We start from the raw sequence: 18,817 nt of genomic DNA, 5'->3' as shown, positions 1-18,817 counted from the left end.
CGGAGTTGGGATGGGGACTGGGACTTGGATGTTGAAAGTTGACATTGACGTTTGTTTGTTTGTTGTTTAACGCCGCACTCAACAATGTTCCAGCTATATTACGGCGGTCTGTAAATAATCGAGTCTGGACCAGACAACCCAGTGATCAACAGCATGAGCGTCGACATATGTAATTGGCATACGATGACATGTCTCAACCAAGTCAGCGAGCCTAACCACCCGATCCCGTTAGTTACCCCTTCCAACAAGCATGTGTTGCTGAAGATCAGTTCTAACTCGTATCTTCACGGGTCTGACATGGACGTAAACAGAGACGATGTCAACGTGGATGGGGATGGGGAATCGACACAGGGATCGGGGGGTGACTGGGATGGGATGGGACGGGATGGGATGGGATGGGATGGAGGGAGGGAGGGAGGGAGGGAGGGAGGAGGGAAGATGGGATGGATGGGATGGGATGGAGGGACGGAGGGAGGATGGGATGGGATGGGATGGGATGGAGGGACGGAGGAGGATGGGATCGGATGGGATGGGATCGGATCAGATGGGATGGAGGGACGGAGGGAGGATGGGATGGGATGGGATGGGGGATGGAGGGACGGAGGGAGGATGGGATCGGATGCGATGGGATCGGATCAGATGGGATGGAGGGACGGAGGGAGGATGGGATGGGATGGGATGGGATGGAGGGACGGAGGGAGGATGGGATGGGATGGGATGCGATGGGATGCGATGGGATGGGATGGGTTGGGTTGGGTTGGGTTGGGTTGGATGGAGGGACGGAGGGAGGATGAGATGGAATGGGATGGGATGGGATGCGGATGTGGAATCGACGTCGAGAAAGGGACGGGGATGGAGACGTGCATATGTATGTCAATGGGGACTAGGGTGGGGACGAGGAAGCGGACGTGGACGTGGACGTGGACGTGGACGTGGACGTGGATTGGGATTGGGGATGGGGATAAGGATGTGAATAGGGATAGTGTCCTGGGATAGTGACCGGGGATGGAGACGTGCATGTTGATGGGGACGTGGATGTGGACGAGGAAGTGGACAGAGATGGAGACGCGGACTGGGTTGGGGACGGGGACGTTGATATGCCGTGGGTGTGGACGTAGACGGAGGGACAAGGGTCAGGATGGGGACAGGGTCTTCTTACAAAATACTATTTCGGTCACTGCACATATGTATCTTTTTACGTTTTAAGGGTTAGACCTGAGGCCAAAATATTTTGCCAAAATTTTGTGAAGTTAATCACCCAATTCCCTCCATGTTATAATTATTTCATAAAATATATTATCAATTGCTTCAAATTTTACTGATATACAAGTCAACTTAAACTGTAACAATCGCGACAGAGACTCAAATCCTATGTTACGTACCTCTTCAGAATCTCTTATTGTCAGTTTCTTGGCGATGATTGTCCGTTTCACAAAGTGATCATAGAAGTTCCTAACTTCTATCCGTTAACACAGGCCCAAACTCGGTATTGGGACGGGCTATCACAGACTGACGGCAGTCGTGGCGCTGAGTTCGCTTGGAGGACGGACCATGGTGAGTTAAGGGTTAATTCGATATCGGTTGGGTAGTGGTGTTATCAGTGTTTGGGGAATTAGTGTTGTAGTAGTCTTTCCTTAAACACCGCCCGCTGTAAGGCGTGATGAGACACGAGCGTATCTCAATATACGCGTTTAACTTGTTTAATGCAGTGATTGGCCTCAATCATATCAGCTGTAGTATATATGTTTCACAGGGATCTGAATGTGTGGTATTATCCGCCCTCGTTGATATCTGATACCTACATGCAGGGGGTAGGTTAGTAATATACATAATTTATCGACCAGAACCATACATACACTCAAAACCGTTTAACATATGTGCTTTAATCTTTGGTTTTGATATCTAACAACTTTAGAATATAAAAAACTCCATATCCTTCTTATTCATTTGATGAGATTATTTCTGCTCTACATATTTCTAAATGGACACATAACATACTTTGGAGCATGTTTAACACTTTATTTGTAAAGGGAATGATTCCAGATCCATATACATACTCAAAACCGTTTAACATCTATGTGCTTTAATCTTGGTTTGGACATCTGACAACTTTACAATATAAAAGACCCATATCCTTCTTATTCGTATTAAAGATCATTTCTGCTCTGCATGTGTTTAACTGGACATATGACATACTTTTGAGCATGTTTAATACTATATTTGTAAAAGGGCTGATTCCAGAATCATATATCAAAACATGACCGTTTAACATCTTTCTGCTTTAATCTTAGCTGTGATCTTTAACAACCGTACAATATAAACATATCCTTCTTATTCATAATGTAAAGATAATTTTTGTTCTGCGTGTCTAACTGGACATATAAAATACCTTAAGCATGTTTAATACTAGGGGTGGGTATTGCAGAGAATTTTCATATTGCGATATATTAAGATGCGAAAGCATGTATTGCGATATGTATTGCAATATATTGCATGAAGTATTTTTAAACACAAAAATACTTATAATCGAGTTACTTCTTGATTTATAGAGCAAAAACACAACAAAATCACTAGGCTTGTTTAAGCTTTAATAACAACTTTTAATCATGATAAAATAAAAATGTGAATAATATTTGGCACAAATGAAACAAGGACATATCCGAACATTTCCGAGTGTTACGAAGTTTTCCGAATGCAAGTGAAAATACCGGTTTTCGATCAGCGTATCGCAATACGTATCGTTTTCATGTCGGAACCGGTAAATACCGGTAAACCGGTTATATTGTGCAGCCCTAATTAATACTATCTATGTAAAGGGGCTGATTTCAGAACCACATACAAACACATGACCGTTTAACATCTGAGTGCTTTAATCTTGGCTTTGATCTTAAACAACTTGACTATATAAACATATCCTTATTTATAATGTAAAGACAATTTCTGTTCTGCATATATCTAACGGCACATATAAAACATATTTATTTATTTTTAACACTATATTTGTGTAAGGGCTGATGTCGTTCTTGTGTCTATCCAATAACGGGGATAGTAAACATCTAGCGACGTGACTGAACACACGATATTGACAATAATAAGAACTTTAAAAAATCATTATGTTGTGTAACCACCGGATAATTGAATTGTAGTCTTCCCTCCTGGACTGACAGCGTGCATTATTTTGTGATTGTTTGGGGAAATTACATTGATCTTCAATATTTGCACTTAATCGGGATTTTCGTGATTGTTAATTTATCCCAGTTTTGTAATAGGCAGACTTTTCTTTGGAATCCCAGAAGGGACATGTCAATATTAACCAAGCCGCGCAATGCAACAATCCGATAGTTTTCATGATTAAATCTAAAATATGACCCCCAAACAATTTTCAAATGAGTGACAACGCGTTCTATTGATAATGACGCAATGTTGCGCTTTGGTAAATTTTGCTTATTTTCGTAAGAGCGACAACGTGACCACGTTCCTTGTAGGATTCCATACTTGAATTTTTTTACATGAAACAAAATGAAAATAAACTGTCAAAAAAGAAACGCAACCCCTGTATTTTAGAGATTTTGATCTGAAGTTTTAGGACGACACGGCATTTTTATTATTTAAGACAGAAGTCTGAAATTTGGCAGAATAATAACCCAGATGGGCATGTTTAAAATTGTCATTTTAAAAAGTCATCTCACAGACACCAGTTTGTCACCAGGGGGGCGTCTGTCTCAGTATCTCGTATGAGCACCACTCGCTGCAATCACTGCACGGCATCTCCTTGGACAAGAACGGATAAGACGCCGGATTCTTTCCTGGGGAATGGCTCTCCACTCCTCCTGCAGTGCAACGGCGAGCTGTTGCAGCGTCTGTGGCGGCGGCTGACGATGACGTACGCGTCGATCCAGAGTATCCCACAGGTGTTCAATAGGGTTGAGGTCTGGTGATTTAGAGGGTCATGGCAAGACATTGACGTTGGAATTCTGCAGGGAAGTTCATTGTTGCACGTGCAGTATGAGGCCGGGCGTTGTCCCGTTGAAAAATCTGTGTCTGTTGGTCAATAATCGGGAGAAGGTGAAGCTCTAACACGTGGTTGATGTAACGTTGGGCTGTCAGGTTCCCTGGAACGATCACCAAGTCAGATTTCTGGTTGTATGAGATGGTTCCCCAAACCATGACGCTTTCTCCGCCAAATCTGTCCACCTGTCGGACGCAGATGGGCGCTAAACGTTTATGACGTCTCCTATACAGACGCTGTCTTCCGTCGTGACGTTGCAAAAGAAAACGTGATTCATCAGAAAACCAGATTCGCCTCCAGTTTTGTAAAGTCCGTATCCTTACGTTGTTGCACCACCTGAGTCGTCGGCGTCGATGTAGGGGGCGTAGTACAGGTCCAACAACTGGTCTACAGGCACGTAAACCCGCTTCTTTCAGACGGTTCCTAATCGTTTGAGCTGACACTCTCCTCAAACCTGGTATTTGTGTGGCAGTCACGGTTGGTAGGGCATGCCGATTACGCAGGTGATGGACCCGGATGTACCGATCTTGAAGGGGGGTCGTGATTCTTGGCCTTCCACTTCTCGGGCGATCGTTGGTCAAATTGAAGTTGTTGTAGCGGCTCCAAAGTCGGGATATCGTTGTTTTGTGAACATTTAGGTGCCGTGCAACAGTTCCAAAACTTTCTCCGGCTTGAACACGACCAATGGCGATATTTCGGTCGGCAGCACTCAATCGTGGCATTTTTAACACAGCTTTTCGGCGACAAATGAATGAATATAATACGGAAGCACATGGGCTTTTATACACCCCTACATTAACTGCCATTTTCATGATTTGCATGTGTTTTTTTTGTGCGAAGTCACCATGAGGGTCATTTCATGCGTTGTGACGGAATAAGCAATAAAATACACTTATGCGTACAAATGCAGTTGTTTGGATGGTAATCTTCATTAATTACGTGTATCATTTCAATACATTCGAATAACATTTAGTTTGGAAGCAATAACTTCATTCAAACGAATTTTTCATATCTGAGGACAGGGGTTGCGTTTCTTTTTTTGACAGAGTTTATTATCATTTCTTGTAAAAGTCTCGGGAAAATATTTTATGTTTTCTTCTGTGTTGGTTGTGCACAAGCCGTTGTCTCATATGAAACAAATTTCTTAGGTTACGAACTTTATGTATGTTATGCGAAAAAATGACTTCAAAGGTTATTGATGAAATTTTTATCTTCAGTTTAAAACTGTTGAACAATCTCGGCAGTCCGTTGGTGAAAGTTTCTGCTATTTTATTACGTTAATGTATGACTTATGTGACGCTAGTATATAACTTAGACGTGAGTGAGTGAGTGAGTGAGTTATGATTCACTGTTAATGGACTTCGTGTGAGTGAGTGAGTGAGTGAGTTTAGTTTTACCCGGCACTCAGCAATATTACAGCTATATGGCAGCGGTGTGTAAAGAATCGAGTCTGGACCAGACAATCCAGTGGTCAACAACATGAGCATCGATCCGCGCAGTTGGAAACAGATGACATGTGTCAACCAAGTCAGCGAGCTTGACCAACCGATCCCGTTGTATATACATGTACATCTCTGGCTATGTAACTCTAATTGTCACTTAATTAGCTGTATATCACTGTGCTGTATTCACATATCTTTGTCCTCATTAATTTGTGTCAATGTTCCCAATGTGCCTACATCCCAATTTGCCTACAAATGTTGTTGTTTTGGGAACTAAAATCCTTTTTTCTACTTAGGAATACTTAGGGGTATGACCCTTACATGTAAGGTCCTACATCCAACATTAGCCCTCTGCCCACTTACAACCTATGATCTGCTGAGATATTTAACCGATCATCCTTCATTATGAAAACAATAGCCCTCTACTCAACAAGATTAAAACGTTTTCTTAACACAGTGGTTTCTACTGAGCCGACCTAGACAGCGTGTTTGTAACGACATCAGAGTCCCGATCCACAAAGCGTTCGTAACGTTACGACCTGTCGTACTTCTATAGTTTATCATAGGCTTACGATGTCGTAGCGCTACGAACGTTTTGTGGATCACCCAGCCCTGTTCAGCAGATTTAGAACGATGAGATAGCTTCACTCGACGACGATGTTGCTGCGACTGTTGCCTCTTTCCCAAGTGTGAAATCAGCTATGTACCGCGACCGCAGAAAAGTTCTTCCACCTTTGTCCCAGACGCGTCGTGACGTATCTTCAGAAGGACCATGGACACAGAACACAGATGGACGACAGTTTCTATCCGTCGTTGATGGGGAAGACAACAAGATTTTTAGTGTGGAGACTCTAGCCGACGCGGACAGTATATACATGGACGGTACCTTCCTCTTTTGTCCAAATCTCTGGCTGCAGCTGTACACTGTACATTGTCTTGTAGAGGGGAGGATGTTTCCTGTTGCCTTCTGTCTCCTACCCAACAAGTCCTGTGACACTTTCACCAGATTGTTTATCTTACTGACTGAAGATGTTTTAAGACGACTTGGTATTGAACTGTCTTCAGATACAGTGCAGACTGACTTTGAGTGTGCCGCAGTCAGAGCAGTCGAAGGCGTTTTTCCAGAAGCTGACATCAGAGGGTGTTTTTTCCATTACACTCAAGCACTGTGACGACATGTCTCAGAGAAAGGTCTTGTTTCAGAGTATCGTGACGATCCCCGTGTACAGTCCTATGTCAGAAGAGTTGCTGATTTTGCAAGCCGACATCGTCCAGGGCCCTTATTCTCGTAACCTTCATAGCCCTAAGAATTCTTAACTTTGATCGTAGCCAATGTGTTAAGAATGGGCTTAAGAAGTTCGTAGGGCTACGAACGTTTCGAGAATAGCTGTCCAAGATGTCTGGAAGTGATGGAGTCTGGACCAGATGATTACAAGATCCAAACATCCAACGATTACATGACAACTACGTGGCTAGACTACGACGCCTGCTTCCCTGTCAGAATGTGGAACCAGCACTGCAAGACTGGACCAATGACCAACAACCACTTGGAACAACCACTTGGTAGGTTTCCACAAAGGGTGGAAGAAAAGAGTCAAGAAAACCGACCCTAACATATACGAACTTATTAGAGAACTTAAGAAGATGGAGTCTGAAGAGCGCATCTTAAGGAGACAACTGGAACACGGCGGCACCAGACGACAGCGGTCCCGAATCTACAAAGATTTGGACTCCAAAATACAAGGACTGAAAGACCAGTTGTCCACAGGCAGAAAAACACTGCTGCAGTTTACTGACGCTGTGGACATCTAGTCAAACTTCAGTGACATCGAACATTTTTGAAATGTATTATGTATTTTATTGAATAAAATCGAAGCATCAATGCAATAGAAATCGCAAATATTTCAGATGTATCAGGACGTCCTGTCAATATTCGACCCTGTGCCAGACTTCCTGACTTGTTTGATGCGTATCATTGTATCCCAGTTGCGTAGTGACATGCTCATGATGTAAATCACTGGAATGTCTGGCCCATACTCGTTTAATTGCTGTGAGTGAGTTTAGTTTTACACCGCTTTTAGCGATATTCCAACAATATGGCGGCGGGGGACACCAGGAATGGGCTTGGCCCATGTGGGAAATCGAACCCGAGTCTTCGGCGTGACGACCGATCGCCTTAACCACTAGGCTACCCCACCGCCCCCTTTATTTACAAACCGTCGTCATATGGGTAGAATATTTGCTGATTACGGCGTTAAACAGCAAACAACCCATTGGATTACCATGCCCAGGATTATCATTGGTTATCATGCCCAGGATTATCATGGGTTATCATGCCCTGGATTATCATGGGTTATCATGCCCTGGATTATCATGGGTTATCATGCCAGCATTATCATGGGTTATCATGCTCAGGGTTATCATGCCCTGAATTATCATGGGTTATCATGCCCTGAATTATCATGGGTTATCATGCCCTGGATTATCATGGGTTACCATGCTCCGTCCCGACTATTTACAGACCGTCATACAGGTGGAATAGAGTACACTACGTTTATAACGAACTGTCGGATGTAACGAACTTTTTTCTGTCCCTGCCACTTCAAATTTTTCTCGAAATGCATAAAACGAAGTACGGTTGTAACGAACAGAAAAGAGGGTCCTTTGGAGTTCATTATAACCGTAGCTTGCTGTACTGTACTGCAATTTTACAAGCGATGAATATATACATGTGTAATATCTACCACAATTATACGAGCAATGAATACAAGCGCATATAATGTACACATTCTAAAGGCTCAGTACAAGTGTCCGGAAAACACGTAACAATGAACCACGCGTCGTCCGATAGAACAGTTACATTAACTGTTAATGGCAAATGTAACGGTTGATGGTTTAAAACACATCGACACCGTCATCATGGCCCATGAGACTAGAACTGCCATATGATGTTGTCCCATGTACACATTAGTCCAACTGGTGAACAATGGTTCCGTTGTGCAGGTGCTATGCGAAGCGTGATGGGTTGGTACAATGAAGAGGTATCGGCCGAACTGATGGCCGAAATACGTGTTGAAGATGAACTGCAGATGTGCATGTACGCGTGGGTGTGCGTGTGTGTGGGTGTGTGGGCGTGTCTACCAGTAAGACTGATGCCGGTTATAGAACAAGTCTATGTAGATTCCATGCCACTTATAGTCTGTTTGCAGTGAAAACGTACCGATGAATTTCACTTTAAACAAAAAAGTAAATCAAATAAAGTGAAATTAAGATTGCGAATCATCATAATTTTCCCTTGCCAATTAAACATTTAAATTTCAGAATTTGATTCAACTTAGGATAAAAGTTGTTTAACAGAAGAGTTAGTTTAAATCGACGATCATAGATTCAGTCGCAGTATTGATACAAATGCACGTTTGTATTACAAGGGAGTAAACGCATTAATTGGAACAGTGATGTATTTTAATGTATGTACCCCCCTTGTAATACAAACCAATAATAGCGATTTGAAACTATGATCGTTTGTTAAACAACTTTTATCCTAAGTTGAATAAAATTCTGAGAATAAATAAAATTATTTGACCTTACGTTTTTGTTTAAAGTGAAATTCATCGGTACGTTTTCACTGCAAACAGACTATAGGCAATATATAAAACGTCCAGATATTACAGTCACTTTATAAATTCACTAAAAACAGATAACAATAAATCAATGATGCCAGGATCATAGGGCAGAAATATAAAGACGTACATTGACTACGTTCTTTTTCGATCCTAACAGTTTTTACTTCTGGCAGATGAAGTGAAACTTCAAAATGTTTTGATTTGTTATCATAATAATCAAGATGGAAATTTTAATGGGTCAAAAGATGACTATATATATTTTCCAATTAATTCCAAATTCATCTTTGTGATGGATGTAAGGATAAGCTGGTATAATACCAATTGCGCTTGCGGGTGGCGCAACCGAGATCGCAACCCAGTCAAGAATTCTGGGATATTATCCCGGTAGTCGCGGGGAAAATAACATTAACAAAAGCAACAACCGGTCCGGGGAATTGCTCAGAGTCTAGATCAGTATCCCTTTAACATGGATATTCGATATTTCTGAGCCGACCTTGTTTTATCACCTTAATGCCGGGCGCCATGCATGCCGGGTATCCTTGGTAAACGTCGTTTCCCGAACACTTGGTAGTATCGTTATTTGATAGTCTACTTTTAGTGTAGATTTCTTACAACTACGGAAATGCCTTTTTCGATTTTAAAGGACCCGTGAAGATCGGGTTAGAATTGATCTTCAGTGACCCATGCTTGTCGTAAGAGACAACTAACGGGATCGGGTGGTGGGGCTCGCTGACTTGGTTGTTACATGACACGGTATCTCAATTGCGTAGATCGATGCTGTTTTGATCAATGGATTGTCTGGTCCAGACTCGATTAGTTATGGACCGCCGCCATAAAGCTCGGATATTGTTGAGTGCTGCGTAAAACTAAATTCACTCACTCACCCAGAAATGGGCTTCACACATTGCACCCATGTGGGGATTCGAAACAGGGTTTTCGGCGTGACTAGCGAACGCTTAAACTGCTAGACTCCCGCGCCGCCGCCGATGTTAAATGACGAAGGCGTGGAGTTGACTTTGGATGTACCAGATCGCCAAACTGTCTACATTAGTGAGTGAATAAGGTTCACACCGCTTTTTGCAATATTCCAGCAATATCACAGCAGAATTGCAGAATTGCTTCACACACTGTACCCATGTGAGAAATCGAACTCGGGTGTTAGGCGTGACGACAGAACGCTTTAACCGCTAGGCTATATATTGCGAGGCTTGTGGGGCTTCGGTGTAATTTACATGCGTGGGAATACGTTCAATAGATCCTTTGTTTGATGTATTGATTTCCCGGAAGCGTGAGTATCTACATCCTGCGTTATGTACACTGACATTTAGTTCCAGAAATAAAGTTGTCATATTTAAAAATACACTTAAAAGTGGAAAATGAATATATTCTAAAACGAGCCCAGAGCAATTCTTAATGTCGTTCAAGAGCCGAAGCTATCAACTCGTTCATTCATTATACTTATGGGTTGGGCTTTATTCTCCAGGAACTCTCAGAGACTATCGACTAGACAGTCTCATTAAATGTTTATTCTATTATGATCACTACCTGGGTTACTTCGTCACATGCTGGGGCGGTGGGGTAGCCTAATGGTTAAAGCGTCCGCTCGACACGCTGAAGACCCGGGTTCGATTCCCCCACATGGGTGCAATATGTGAAGCCCATTTCTGGTTTCCCCCGCCGTAATATTGCTGGAATATTGCTAAAAGCGGCGTAAAACCATACTCACTCACTCACTCACTCGTCACATGCTTCACCGTCTTCACTTTTCTATATCTTATCACTAGTGAGTGTGTTAGTTTAGTTTTACACCACGTTTATTAATATTCCAGCAATATCACGGCGGGGGAAACCAGAAATGGGCTTCACATGTATCTATGCGGGGAATCGAACCCGGGTCTTTGGAGTGACGAGCGAACGCTTTAACACTAGGCTACCCCACCGCCCTCTTATCATTAGCTGTATTCTCGTCACGTCAAGGCGCGGTTTCGACTCTTAACATTGGTAAAATGTGTGAAGCCCATTTCTTGGTCCCCGGTCGGGTTATTGGTGTGGTGGAATATTGTGAGGCTCACCCACAGTATTGGCAAGACATATCGAAACTATCAAAGCTATGGCTGTCTATGTGCAAATCTCCTTGTTAATAATTTGTAACTTGTGACATGTGTTCATATACAAGTGAGTGAGTGAGTTTAGTTTTACGCCTTTTAGCAATATTCCAGCAATATCACGGCGGGGGACACCAGAAATGGGCTTCAAACATTGTACCCATGTGGGGAATCGAACCCGGGTCTTCAGCGTGACGAGCGAACGCTTTAACCACTAGGCTACCCCATCGCCCCTGTTCATATACAAGCACTTAACAGATATAGGTGGTAAAACAACATGTGTTGTCAAGTGGCATTGTTTGGAATTAGCCTCTGTTTTCCAAGCAAGAATAATTAATCGATAGGATCAGTAAGTGTGACGTCACAACGCTTTCAGCACAATTTAGCAGAAATAGCATACACAAAGTTGATAAAATCAAACACGAACCTTGGCGAGGCGAGCGAACAATTTATCAACTAGGCTAACGATTAACAGGCAACTTGGGTTGTACACTCTAAATACTAAAAGTTAGACTTATGTCTAGTCTATAAAAAAACATTTCTTTATAAGAAAAACAGTTTCGAAATTATGTTACTAAAATATAACAAAAAGGAGCTTAGAGACTTAATTCTTCATTTTTAAAAAACTGTGGTAATCTACTCCAGGTATATTTGTTTCAGGGTCTGCTTGACAGACTAAGTAAAAGTCATCGCCAGAATATAACCAGTCTCGATTATTCCCAGAAACAGTCGGAGGCCAAAGAAGCAAAGTCACTGGACAATTATCTGTGACAGGAACTACATAGTCCATGCTGTGGCTGATGTATTTCTTTCCCAAAAGAAACCTGTGGATTATAACAACATCATGTAGTTGTCCGACATGGTGCTTCCTGGGCCTCTGCACATGTTGTTTATACAGAGGACTCTCATGTGACCTCCCTCAACATCATTTGCAGGGACTGCATGTGCCAAAGCCCAGGATGTACCAGACCACAAGTAAGGTGGGCTGTTTACGCCATCAGAGACAGTGCTGAAAAGTATGGTGCAAAGTTAGTGACAAAAGCAAATTTACATGTTCTTGACCTCGATAGGTTTCTTACAAATCTGGTGACTTTGGTTTGCTGCATCTTCTCTTCTGTTCTCATGAACTCGGCTTCCACTTGTCATTCCTGCATATAAAACCATTTCGCGGTTGGTTTTATTGCCTGTACCAATGACAACGTGATAGCTGAGGTACATTAACTGTTAACAATGGTGTACAATTACACATCCACACTGTCAGCGTGGCACATTAGTGCGTGATCGTGTTGTCACATGTATAGAATAGTGCCAGGCATAGTGTCTGGTTTCACGCTCATGAAACACGGACTCCACACAGTCTGTGCTAATTGTGATAAGCTATCATACTGGAGTATCAATGGGTGAACTGTTAGTGAATATCTGAGCGTTGATGAGCAGAACATTTGGTGTGTGTTGAGTGAGAGGTTGGATGTGTGAGTGGTTGAGTGAGTGGTTGGATAAACGAATGAGAGTGGTTGAGTGAGTGGTTGAATAACGAATGAGAGTGTTTGAGAGTGAGTGAATGAACGTTGAGTGAGCAACAAAGAGTGGTTGAGTTAGTGGTTGAATGAACGATTGGTGAGTGAGTGGTTGAATGAACGAAGGCGGTTGAGAGTGGTTGAATGAACGAATGTGGTTGAGTGAGTGGTTGAACGAACGAATGAGAGTGGTTGAGTGAGTGGTTGAATGAACGAATGAGAGTGGTTGGGTGAGTGGTTGAACGAACGAATGAGAGTGGTTGGGTGAGTGGTTGAACGAACGAATGAGAGTGGTTGGTGAGTGGTTGAACGAACGAATGAGTGGTTGAATGGAACGAACGAATGAGAGTGGTTGAGTGGTTGAACGAACGAATGAGAAATGGTTGAGTGAGTGGTTGAACGAACGAATGAGAATGGTTGGTGAGTGGTTGAACGAACGAATGAGAATGGTTGAGTGAGTGGTTGAATGAGCTGCATTTCTATAGCGACATGCATGCACATCTGTTAGTGTCTGTGTGTGTGTGTGTGTGGAGTGAGTGAGATGAGTGTGTGAAAAATGAGTTTGTGAGTGAGTTCGGTTGGATGTTTGCTGTAACAATTCCAAGCACCAATGATTACACGCTCAATGCTATCACTGTATGATACACTTTCCAGTCTTCGTACCGGTAATAATTCATCCTCGATTATCTGGGGAAGTTTATGTAATTCTCTCATGATATGTACACAGAACCTCCATTTCTACTAACCCAGCAAAGAGTTCCTCTCGCTCCTGATCTTCAAATCATCAACCAGACAGTGTGTTTATATGTATCTGACATCTCACATTAATGGTCTCTGGAATCTGAATCTATTTAAATGTGTGAGTGAGTTTAGTTTTACGTCGCTTTTAGCAATATTCCAGCAATATCACCAGAAATTGACTTCACATATTGTACGCATTTGGGGAATCGAACTCGGGTCTATGGCGTGACGAACAAATGTTTTAACCACTAGGCTACCCCACCGCCCAACTCCTTGAATGAGTGAGTGGATATTGTTTGTACCCATGTCAAACTCGAACCGGGCCGTTGTGAGACGAGCGAACACTTCAACAACTAGGCTATCCACCGACCTGGCAACCCGAATTCAAACCTCCAAACGTCCAACAGTTAGCTTTGGGTGTATATCCTGAACAACACCATTACGAGAAAATGTTCCTTGACACTGATTTGTTTCTTCAAAACTTGGTCACTTTAGTGTGATGTATTTTATTCCTTGTTAAAAGAGCTCCTTTCTTCTCATTTGCCATCATCATTTCACACTTAGTTTGCTTTCCTCCATATAACTCCCTTTCTCGGTTGACACTATAGTACTCCGCGAAATTTGTACCAATAATAGCAATAGGTAGGGTGAGAATAACCATCCCTGTCACAGCACACATCGACGCTATCACTTGACCAGTAGCACTGACCGGGTAGATATCGCCATAGCCTACCGTCGTCATCGTAACCACCGCCCACCACCACGCCGACAGAACATTTGAGAAGGTAGCCTCACGCAGTTCACTAAGAAACGCCAAAACAGCGAACATAAGAGTCACACAGATGAAACTCCCAACCATAAGACAGAGTTCACCCGAGCTGGACTTGAGCGCCACTAACATGACCTTGAACCCTTGACATGACCTTCCGATACGGAATAGTCGGAATATTCTCGAAAAGGTTAGTCCCTTCAGAACGATATACATCAACATATTGGTGCTGTTTAGCACACACGCATATCCTTCCATGTAATAAGAGGGCCATTTGCATAACAAAAACAGGAGGTCAATCATATTGAGTAAACTCCTAAGAAAGTTGCACTTTCGCGGACATGTGATGAATCGGACTGCAAATTCGATTGTAAATATCACCGCCAAAACTAGATCGATGTGAGACAAAAAAAGGAACGGTCTAGTGGTGAAAAAAGCCAGCTCATTTTTCCATCCCCGAAAAAGTACTGTTCCGTTTAAAATCTTAGTGATGTTGCATTTGGTCTTTATGTCGGGATCTACTTCTCTGAAGCTTTTCACGGTTTCAAACATGAACACCAGGGTCGAGGTGCATATCAGCGTGAAGAAGAACTTTTCCCACAGCTGAAACAGAGCATGACCCACGGTTTGAATTATGTCATAGTCTTTAACATTTGTTTTACGAAATTAAATTGCTAAACAGTTCTGTTTTTTTCTGGACTTCTGTAAGCAATGGAAGTTTCTGTTTTTGTCAATTTTCACCTGGGGCTAAAGTTGGACCTACTTTTATAATTTGGGATTACACTTCCTCAGCAAGAGCCGCGGTGGCTGAGCGGGTTAGGCGCTTACTATGTGTGCTGGCAATTAGGTGCCTGACTCTGAGGGTGTGGCTTCGAATCCAGGATGGGCCTCAAACCAACAAAATTGCTAGAATCTGTACTTTACTGAGAAAATGTAATGCAAAATATAACATATGTTACATTTAATATGAAACAAACATAATTTCTTACTTTGGCTGGCAAAGATGATCCCGGATACTCCAGGAACATCCAGACAGCATGTCGGACTCTTGACTGACCCGCCATTTTCTTGGACATACAGAAGTCAGACACTTCATCATGAAACACTTGATTAAGCTTGGCGAGGACCGCCATGTCGTTCTGGACCTTGTAAAGCACCTTCCAGCAGCACTCGGACACATGTGTCTCAGGGATGCACCAGAAATGAAGCTCCTTCTTGATGGACGAGCTGCAAGCTCCTGGAGGAAGATGAAGCTCTCCCGTTCTGTAGTAGTTGAGGATGTAATGAAACATCTGGGGATCTCTGTCGAAGAAGTAGATTTGCTTATCGGGCTGGAAGTTCTGAGAGAGGAGACTTTCATTAGACAGTAACGTGTCTGGGACCTGGTTTAGAGTTGCCAACGATGTTTGGAACAACGTTCCTCCAACATTGATGGTTATGACATTCATCATTGGAATAGAAACTGCAGAACCCTTTCTACGTCCATACGAAATCTCTGCTAAACGCAGAGTGGGATGTAAAGCTCCAACTATGCCATGAAGTCGCATGGACAAACTACAGATCACGGAGATTGTGTCCAGTCTGATATGTTAGACAATGCCTTCCCCTAGTGTAAATGTAGAGACTTGTTATGCAAATAGTCGTCATGTCGGCGTTTATTTGGAGGCTTTTAGAGTAATCACATTTCGTTGATCGACTGTTTGGTAGAATTGGTAGTGATACGGTTAGATAATCGGATCGGGAGTTATTGGTATTTGTAAATGCGCTTCGTTGATATTGCTTGTCATATATAACTAAGTGATCGCTGTCCATCAAAATGCAATCGACATGTCATGTTGTCATGACGACCAATGAAACATATTGATGAAATCAACAAAACAAACCACAGGCGTTAATGATCACGAAAGACTTCTAAATTATACTTTGGATTAATCAGTAATGTGTTACCAACAGAAATAAAGGAACTGATGAAATGTTAGGGATCGAGTATTGACGATAAATGTCTGTGTAATTCATTTCTGGCGTGGAGATCAATATTTGGTGTGTCACGATGGTGAGCAATACATACGCCTAATTTTCATGGTATACTGTCAATTAATGTGCCTGTGGTATCCCCTCGTTTACTCAGCCAACTACCCCTGGTGGTCTCTAGGTCTCTGGCATACACCCGAGAACATCGCATAGATGCTCTATTGGGACATGCCAAGGGACTGAACCAGGCTCTCAAATGTCCGTATGAAGCCTCATCGGAGATCGGTGTTTGCAATATTCCAGCTACATGGCTATTAAAACGCGAGTTTAAAACGCGAGTTTTGGGGAATCAGCTCGCTTGGCAAGAGGTCTGCCCATACCAACCCACACACAACACAACACCTGAGTAAATAAACAAGGAGTTTATTACACAGCAGTCACTGAACGATTTTACATAATCAGTCAATAATAGCATAGTTTACAATTAATTATTAGAACATGATCAGAATGCAATCAGATATCAAAGTACATAAACATCACATGTAGATTCGTTATACACGACACATACTACATTAATCGCGATACATATTCCAATGTACACAACAATAGTTCAGAACTCTACACATCACCCCAGTGGGGTTTCATACAATCTACATTCTGTAACGGTCCCAAACAGCATATAGTATTCATGCACAACGTAATACAATAGTTAAAATATCCGACACACTCTATACATTCTATAATAGTCACAAAACAGTGTAGTGTCAATCAGTATGAAATACACAATCCTAAACTGCAATACAGAAGATATGAGACACATACTAAGGGATGCCTCGTTCCACATAAACCTGAAGGTACTGCCAGGGTTGTAACTTATAGTTAAGGTATTTACAATAGATTAAAGTTAACCTAGAATAACAATGGTATATATGTCAAAGTAGAAGAAAGTAAAGTTTCTTACCTGAGTAAATAAACAAGGAGTTTATTACACAGCAGTCACTGAACGATTTGTGACTGTGTGTTGTCCCTGTTTTATACCTATTCCAGTTATCATAGATAATCCCATTTACTGATACACTGACGATAAAGTTGTTGTTGTGAACTTCAGTTGCTATATCTAAATCCTATTGCCTAACTCGACTGACGATACGGTGCCAACTGCGCACTTAAGCTACTCTATCTTGACCGGATTATATGATAATTTTCATAAACGTATTGAAGACATCGGTGTTGATGGGTGAAGTTCACAGTGAATTTGATTAGTTTATTGCTATCTGCAGACCCGGACCAGATACTGGTTTCGGATGTTCGTTATCAATGTGACCCTTGGCAGCTTGAAGATTGGGAACAGAGGTCAGTTAATCTGTACATGTCCAGTTTTCAATAATATATACTGTCATAAATATTGGTAAAACTTTGTCTAGTTTTGCCGTGTTAATATTGCGACAAGCATGGGTTGCTGAAGACCTATTCTAACACGGATCTTCACGGGTGGGATAAACGGTGATGGTCTGGCATTGTCATCATCAGAATTCCCGAAAATAATTTTAGCGAATGGAACAACGACTGGACCCACAATTTCATGAAGTTATCACAGGCCAGTTAAATGCCAATTCACAATACCCAAAACAGGACCAGACTGGTCCAATTAATGTAACAAGACGAGTGTTGGTGCCATTTTTAGGACCCGGTCTCAATCAAACACCATCCGTTTGACGGTACTGCTCCAGTAGGTGTGAAAATTCAGCAGTCTGTCTTAAATTCGCCATTTTGTCTTTAAGAGAATGTCTCATTCAAATGGTCTTCTTACTTCAACTGCATTATTGATTGTAAGTGTCTGTGAGGCCCACACACGTGGGGTGGTTGGGTCGCCTAGTGGTTGAAGAGTTTGCTCGTCACGCTAAAGACCCGGGTTCGATTCCCCACATGAATCTAATGTGTGAAGCCCATTTCTGTGTTCCCTGCCGCGATATTGCTGGAATATTGTTAAACTCGGTGTAAAACCAAACTCACTAATTTGGACACACGCGCTGTTTATCCATGATGTGAATTTTAATTGTGATTAGAAGTAGAACCGGAGTATCGTAAATGGAGACAAACGAGCGTTTTCTTAAATCATTCGTTTTATTATATGTGTCGAGAGTATACGTAGGGTTTATCCATATGCATACTACTGAAATAAGTAACTGTACATTATTTGATTATAACATGATTTGTCGTATTTTCCTTAATCAATGTTTAATTGTCGACAGGATAATATCGAACTGAACCTGTAGGATTTGACACTCGGCATCGTGACACATGTTCTTGAAAAGATGCGGTGTGAAATGTCAGTTCACAAATTCAGTATCGTTTGTGTCCACTTTGGCGTTGATGCAAACTTGACAACGACGACGAATAGACGTCGCGTAGCGATTGAAGAAAGCTTGGGGAATGTTGCTCCATGTGTGAAACAATGCTTGTCCCAATTCAGCTAACGTCAATTGCTGATTCTGGGTTTGACGTAAACGTCGCTCCATTTCATCCCAAGTGTATTCGATAGGGGACAGGTCCTAGGAAACCGCTGGCAAGAGGTGTACTGGAATGTTCTGCTGTCTCAGGAAATCTGTCACAACATAAGCGACATGCATGTGGACGGGC

The 18,817-nt window shown here is 42.2% G+C and overlaps 2 protein-coding genes across 2 annotated transcripts; one reads left to right on the top strand and one right to left on the bottom strand.

The window, feature by feature from the left end:
• The first annotated feature begins 438 nt into the window (after window positions 1–438).
• LOC124269127 (feruloyl esterase B-like) lies at window positions 439–996 on the top strand. The gene has a single exon (XM_046704148.1). The coding sequence runs from the start codon at window positions 439–441 to the stop codon at window positions 994–996; it is 558 nt and encodes a 185-aa protein (XP_046560104.1).
• A 12,693-nt stretch (window positions 997–13,689) lies between these two features.
• LOC124268727 (potassium voltage-gated channel protein egl-36-like) lies at window positions 13,690–15,838 on the bottom strand. Its single transcript, XM_046703756.1, has 2 exons — window positions 15,196–15,838; window positions 13,690–14,809 (listed from the first exon to the last, which is right to left on the bottom strand). Exons 1-2 carry the CDS (start codon window positions 15,751–15,753, stop codon window positions 13,913–13,915), a joined length of 1,455 nt encoding a protein of 484 aa, XP_046559712.1. The 5' UTR covers window positions 15,754–15,838; the 3' UTR covers window positions 13,690–13,912.
• Between the last annotated feature and the right edge of the window lie 2,979 nt (window positions 15,839–18,817).

This window comes from Haliotis rubra, unplaced genomic scaffold, assembly GCF_003918875.1.
Source record: "Haliotis rubra isolate DU_JTF1 unplaced genomic scaffold, ASM391887v1 Scf101, whole genome shotgun sequence".
NCBI classification, from domain to species: Eukaryota; Metazoa; Mollusca; class Gastropoda; order Lepetellida; family Haliotidae; genus Haliotis; species Haliotis rubra.
This window is presented reverse-complemented; position numbering and strand designations above follow the sequence as displayed.